The following is a 7,500-nucleotide window of genomic DNA, read 5'->3' as shown; positions in this document are numbered from 1 at the left end:
GCCCCCCCCCACCATCAACCCCCCCCTCGTGGTCCCCCCAGGTCGCAGGAGACGCCCCACCAAGACCAAGAGCAGCAAGTCCAGCAGGAGCAGCCAACAGTCAGGTACACACACACACACTGACACTTTATACATGTACACTGTACACACAAACACCAGTCACATCCATGTCGGTACTGCCTACTGGAGTGAAAACACACACACACTTTATACATGTACACACACACACACCACTCACATTTATGTCTGTGTGTGTGTGTGTTTGTTTTGACTCCAGTGGGCAGTACCCTGTCTGCCCAGAGTGCCCCAGCGGTGTTCCCGTCTCAGCCGGAGCTTGTTGCCCCCTCTGGGGTAACTGACATGGGCATCTGCCCCCTCATGCAGCCCCTGCAGCCCTCCACCTCCAGCGATGCACTCTGCTCCGCCTACACCAGCGACGCCGCACTGAGCGTGCCCAGTCTGTGTGCACCCACGCCAGGTACACACACACGCACGCACCCACGCACGAACACACACTCACACACACGCACACACACATATATGTACACACACCAGCGATGCAGAACTGAGCGTGCCCAGTCTGTGTGCACCCACGCCAGGTACACACGCACGCACGCACCCACGCACGAACACACACTCACACACACGCACACACACATATATGTACACACACCAGCGATGCAGCACTGAGCGTGCCCAGTCTGTGTGCACCCACGCCAGGTACGCACACACGCATGCACGCTCACACACACTCACACACACGCACACACACACCCACACATATATGTACACACACCAGCGACGCCACACTGAGCGTGCCCAGTCTGTGTGCACCCACGCCAGGTACACGTACGCACACACACTCACACACACGCACACACACACATATATGTACACACACCAGCCATGCTAAACATATATGTACACACACCAGCCATGCACAGTCTGTGTGCACCATGCCAGGTACACACGCACACACACACACATACATATCAGCGACACAACCCTGAGTGTACTCAAGCAAGGTACAAACACACACACACAGCAACCCTCCATAGACACTCACGCCTGTCTGTCACACCTCTCCATGGTCATAGAAGAGGCCTGAGTGTGCTCAAGCAAGGTACAAACACACACACACAGCAACCCTCCATAGACACTCACGCCTGTCGGTCACACCTCTCCATGGTCATAGAAGAGGTAACATACACACATACACACACACACACAGTGCTACCCGCTGCACCATGTCTGCTACGTGTGTTTCATAAAGGCCCATTTATAATCCAGGTGACAAGTGTCGCTCGACAAAATAATATAAATATGACGTAAGTGTCGCTCGACAAAATAATATAGATGAGTAATATAAATATGACGTAAGTGTCGCTCGACAATATAATATAGATAAATAATATAAATATGCCGTAAGTGTCGCTCGACAAAATAATATAAATATGACGTAAGTGTTGCTCGACAAAATAATATAGATAAATAATATAACTACGACGTAAGTGTCGCTCGACAAAATAATATAAATATGATGTAAGTGTCGCTCGACAAAATAATATAGATAAATATGACGTAAGTGTCGCTCGACAAAATAATATAAATATGACGTAAGTGTCGCTCGACAAAATAATATAGATAAATAATATACAGTGGGTCCCAGTTAAGTTTGGACGGGTTCCTTCATGAATCACGCACCCCATTTTCTCAGCAGAAATGGCACAAACTGCAGTTGAAACAAACAACCACAAGGTGTCACTTGGGAGTTCTGCCACTACTATTTTTGATGCGACTTGACTTAACTGCTTCCATGACTCAGTGAGCCATTACCAAACATATATGATAATACAATAGCGTGAGTTTATATCTTTTACCCTATTTGTCACGGTTACTTATAGATGTGATGGTGTAACGATAAGCGCATGAGACTTTCAGCGGGGGACGGGAACTTTCGGGAAATGATCACGTTTAAGCTTACACTTAAACAGACAAAACATTCTAATATGAAAATGTAGATGCAATTTGTTGTAAAATGGTGCAGCTCCTTTAAGAAAGCCCCGTGCGCAGGGATGGAAAGAGAGAAAGCGAGAGGGGATGTGTGTTAGAACTTAGATGCGTGTGGAAAAAGTAGACGTGCTGTTGAGACTGGAGCGAGTCATATTCAAAATAATCCAAAAATAAGTCCGCAGATAAAACCAATTATCCTCATTCATTGCAACCGCAGCATGCCTGCTTGCCGACGTTCAAACGAAAAAGATATCAAAGCACCTTTTGAGTTTGAATGTAGCACTAATTTGTTTTAAAACAGCTGGACAAATGATTGAGCTAATTGATTATAGCCTGCACACCAGCAATTGTTGAACATTTACCTGTACAAGACAGTAGCCCAGCCTAACAAGCATGTTGCATGTTGTAGGCCTACTGTAGAAATTTCACTTAAATTGCAACCGCAACATGCCTGCTTGCCGACGTTCAAACGACAACGAAAAAGATATCAAAGCAACAAGAGGGTTGAGTCTGAATGACACGACTCATATTGCTCCTCATAACCGTCTATAAAAAAAGTGTTTTTTTCTTTTCTTTTTGAGCACATCCGAATCCCAGGACGTAATGCACTGGACCTTATAATAGGCTCGAGATATAATTCCAAAGGAGCCAGATAGGGGCCTACTACACTTAAAATTTAAAAAGATTGAACGAAGCTTCCCGAAATTTGAAATTGCGATCAGCTTTTCGAAGTTGAACAGGCTATTAAAAACTATTTGCGCACCTCAATGTCACAGGAGAGACTGGGCTCTCCCTTCTATGAATTGAAAAAGACGTTAGGCTACCTGCAAAATGGCCTATGATTTCATTGCTGAGTTTGCGGCAAAGCAAGACAATGTTTTTTCAGAGTAAGGATATGGCGAGTCAGTGTAATTTATTTGTCCAATGTTAGCCTACAGACCAGTTTCCATAGTGCACATCTTATCAACAGTTTGAATGTCGTGTGTGTTTCTGCTAGGGTTGCAAAATTTCAGGAATTTTCAAAGTTGGAAACTTTCCATGGGAATTAACGGGAATATACGGAAATTAACGGGAATAAACGGGAAATAATGGGATTAAACTGGGAATTTTTAATATGGCAAGTTAGTCTATAACAGGGAACTTAAATGTAATGGACAAAACCCCATCTTGCAGCATAATATTAGTTAAAACAACCTGATTTAATGCAATTTCAGTCAAATTTCTACCCTGCACAGGCGTCAATCCCATGCACACAGCAATCAGCATAGGCTACTAGACATAAAGGAAACCTATGATGCATTCATGTGCATGGGGAAAATAAATTCCCAGTGAAAATGTCATCTCATGTGGGAATAACTGGTGTGAAACTGGGGGAAGTTTGCAAACAGAGTTGCCCAGTTATGGGCTTGTCGTCACTTTTGTCCTCATTCAAATGGGTGTACGTCATTTTGCATAAACTGTAATGGGACGATTAATCTGTCTGATTAATCTTGACAATTTATATATAATTTACATAATCTATAAGGTTGGGTTGGGGTGGTATGTTGTGTCATTATTTGTTTTACCATTTTCTGGGATTCTAACTGAACAAACTGATTGTCAGTCAATGTTCCAACCAATTGGATTTTATTGTTGAGTGGCGTGGTGCATCTTGGGCAGTTCAGTGGTTTCAGTGTCGCTAGCTTAGCACGCTAGTAAACCATAGGCAGAGAATGGGATTCCCGCTAGCATGTTAGCTATCTTTGTATGCTAAGCTAAACGAAAATACGAACAAACAAATCATATTACTTATTATGAAACAAAATGTTAATGTCTGTATATGAAACAGTAGGAATTACAAAAAACTCCCAGTTAATTCCCGTAAATTCCCATTAATTCCCATAATTTCCTTTAATTCCATGAAAGTTTCCAATTTGGAATATTTCCAAAATTCCCCAGCTTAACTTCCCATGGAAAGTTTCCGGTAAGTTTCCAGAAATTTACCGGAAATTTTCCGCCCCTTTGCAACCCTACTTTCTGCTCATTGACAAATACTGTTCAGCACAATGATTCATGCCCAATTAATTTCCCCTGTTAAAGTGTTCGCCTTTGTTACTCTATTTGGTTTCGTGATGTAGCCTATGATAAACACCATATGGCCAAATATGTGACTCAACTAATGTTATAGGCTATACAATTTCCCCTCTTAAAGACAAGCTGGTGTAGCTTATTAGACTAGGCTACTAAAATGCACCGACGGTAGCCTTGGCTATGTGTAAAGTAAGCTATCTCATGATTTCATGCACGTAAGTTCATGCTATCTGTCAAGTACGCACAGGGCCTCGCACCCCCTTGCGACGGCCCTGCAGTTCCTCCTAAGACAGCGAGGAAAAAGTTAAAATATGCGATAAACCCGGGAAAAGTTGACAGGTTTGTTTTGGTCCCGGTGATTATTTGTGAAATTGTGCAAACTCAAGGAATGAGTCGTAGCATGCAAGCTCCCAAATAGACCCAGTAGCCTACAGAAGGCATCAATAAATTGTTGGGAATGGGGAGGGTCATGCGTTTTATCACTTTGGAGGGTCATAGAAAAATGTCTTGCTGGCGAGGGAGGGTCATGTCTTATTTCACTAACGCTCTCAAAACTCCTCCGGTAGCCCCTTAAATAAATAACGAACAGTCCCTAATTGATTATAGCCTGTAGGCCTACACCAGCAATTGTTGAACATTTACCTGTACAGGACATTGACAGTAGCCCAGCCTAACAAGCAGATGTTGCAAAAGACGCAATTAATCAGAAATAAATAATGTAGCCCTCAAACCTGAAAACACATGAGGCACAAGTGCAAAACATCACAAAACTAACTGAACTAACACACGCATATTTTGCAATCATTGTAGCCTACAGTTGTATGCGCTCATTATAAAGAACGTTGCAGGGGCTGCTAAAAACACAGAGAAACGCACTGAAAACTCGGCCAATCACAGCCCTTGCTGTCGAATGCTCCGCCCCGTTAGACCGTGGAACGCCACAGCGGACTATGCTGCCCCCAAGCAGCTGCAGTTGTACTTACATTTCACCCAGCTGCGTGAATCACCTTGATGGTGAATGAAGTGTCAATTCTTAACTGGGACCCACTGTAAATATGACGTAAGTGTCGCTCGACAAAATAATATAGATAAATAATATAAATATGACGTAAGTGTCGCTCGACAAAATAATATAGATAAATAATATAAATATGACGTAAGTGTCGCTCGACAAAATAATATAGATAAATAATATAAATATGACGTAAGTGTCGCTCGACAAAATAATATAAATTTGACGGAAAAGTGACACAATCTCTGTCTGCTTGGGTGTCGCGGAGCTTGTCGCGTACATCAAAAAAAACTTGAAGCGGCACAGATGTTGTGGCTTACTCTGATTGGATATCAACACAGATGTTGTGGCTTACTCTGATTGGATATCAACACAGACGTTGTGGCGTACTCTGATTGGATATCAACACAGACGTTGTGGCGTACTCTGATTGGATATCAGCTCAAAGTTCAACTGGACTTCAAGTTCTATTGTGTATTGCTGTGGTCATGGTGTGTGTCTGTTTGCTTTCGTTTGACGGTGACATGTAACGTTAATGTCCAAGTTGTTATAGAAACGAGCAGACGTTCTATTCGACAATTTGTCGCTGCTGCTCCTCAAGTAATAAAGCCTACAGCTCCGCGACATCTGTCGGCAGCAATTTGTCTTTGTCGAGTGAAACTTGTCGCCTGGACTATAAATTGGCCTTAAGTGGCCGTGGTGATGAAACCTACATCAGCACCCTGCTGGAGCTGCCAGACCCAACTAGTCAATCCTGCACTCAGGATCAGGGGGATTAATCGATCCTGTATCAAGTATCAGTGGTGTAGTGTTGCCAGACCCAACTAGTCAATCCTGCATTAGAGGATTTGGTGTTGCCAGACCTAACGCATCGATCCTGCATTAGAGGATTTGGTGTTGCCAGACCTAACGCATCGATCCTGCATTAGAGGATTTGGTGTTGCCAGACCTAACGCATCGATCCTGCATTCCGGGGTCTGGTGCTGATTAACTGGCCTCATCTCACCGAGAAATCAAAACCCAACTGGTTAAGTTAACTCGCTGACTTGAGTTGCCTGATGCCACTTGAGTGACTCATTTGGACCAGGAGGGAGACTCTCTCACACACACACACACACACACACACACACACACACACACACACACACACACACACACACACACACACACACAACCAAGGGGAAAACTACTGGAACAGTTGCCATGGAGACACTACTCCTGCTCCAACCTTCTGCTATCCTCCTTTCTGTTATTTCTTTCTCTTTTTCTTTCATTCTTTCGTCTTCCTTCATTCTTTCGTCTTCCTTCTTGTCTCTCTCACACACACTTGTTCTGGGCCGGCTCAGTGAAATGTCTTCCATTCTTACTGTGTCTGTCTGTGTGCATCTTTTCTCTTGTCTCTTCTCTCTCTTTCCCCCTCTCTCTCTTTCTCCTTCTCTCTCTCCCCCTCTCTCTTTCTCTCTCTCTCCCTCTCTCCCCCCCCCCCCCCCTCTTCCTCTGTTTGTACCACAGGCTGTGTAAAGTTCAGCTGTGGGACGGAGAGGGTGACCTTCAAGCCGGTTGGCAGGAGGACGCGTTTTCTGAGTACGCCGTGCTTGGCTCTTTGTGTGTAACGCTTTCCTTGCTCTCTCCTTCACTATCATGTGCTCAATGTGTATCTCGTGTGTGTGTGTGTGTGTGTGTGGAGAGAGAGAGGGTTGGGGTCATGTAAAACCTCATGTCATCTTATATCCTCACACATAACGCACATCACTCACACAAACAAGCCCCTTCCCACAAGCTCTTATTGGACACAGCTGACGACCTATGGTGACCTATGACCTCTCCTCCTGATTGGCTAGTGTGAGAAGGAGGGAGGAGTTCAGCCTTTAGACAGCCAATCAGGGCTCCTATTTAACCCCCATTGCATAGTCCTCCAATCCCATGCAACACGCATCCCACAATCCCCCTCTGCACCCCCCCAACCCCCCAACTGCCCTTATACCCCTTAGCTGCCCCTCAACTGCACGATTTCACACTAGCACACACTATACGCACACACACACGCGTGTGTATGGGGGGAGGGGGTTATGCGGACGTTTACCACTTAACTTCATTACCTCACACTCTCATTCCCTTTTTACACACACACACACAAACATCTGCTCATGTTCAACACTCAGCCCTACACTAATCACCACTTACACTAAACCTGTCACACACACACACCCCAAGCTAGAACAAGTGCAGTTAAATTCTGCATTTTACAATAGTGTTTCCCAGAGGTGTAAAAGTCCGGCTTCAGAAAGTAAAAGTCATGCCACATTTTCGTTCCAACCATTCACTTAATCAGCTGATTCTAATTAGCGGAACTCTTAAGCCAGGTAGATCAGGTAGTTCCTACTCGGTTCAAAATCGCTTTTGCA

At 44.4% G+C, this 7,500-nt stretch overlaps 1 protein-coding gene across 1 annotated transcript in view; it reads left to right on the top strand.

Moving 5' to 3' along the window:
- LOC121697750 (serine/threonine-protein kinase WNK1-like) overlaps positions 1–7,500 on the top strand; it is a 131,715-nt gene that overhangs the window by 115,102 nt on the left and 9,113 nt on the right. The window contains 3 exon segments of the mRNA XM_042079409.1: positions 1–104; positions 278–478; positions 6,608–6,700. The exon segment at positions 1–104 is cut by the window's left edge and continues 78 nt beyond it. Coding sequence (XP_041935343.1) covers positions 1–104; positions 278–478; positions 6,608–6,700 — 398 coding nt within the window.

This window comes from Alosa sapidissima, chromosome 22 (assembly GCF_018492685.1).
Source record: "Alosa sapidissima isolate fAloSap1 chromosome 22, fAloSap1.pri, whole genome shotgun sequence".
Taxonomy (NCBI): Eukaryota; Metazoa; Chordata; class Actinopteri; order Clupeiformes; family Clupeidae; genus Alosa; species Alosa sapidissima.
This window is presented reverse-complemented; position numbering and strand designations above follow the sequence as displayed.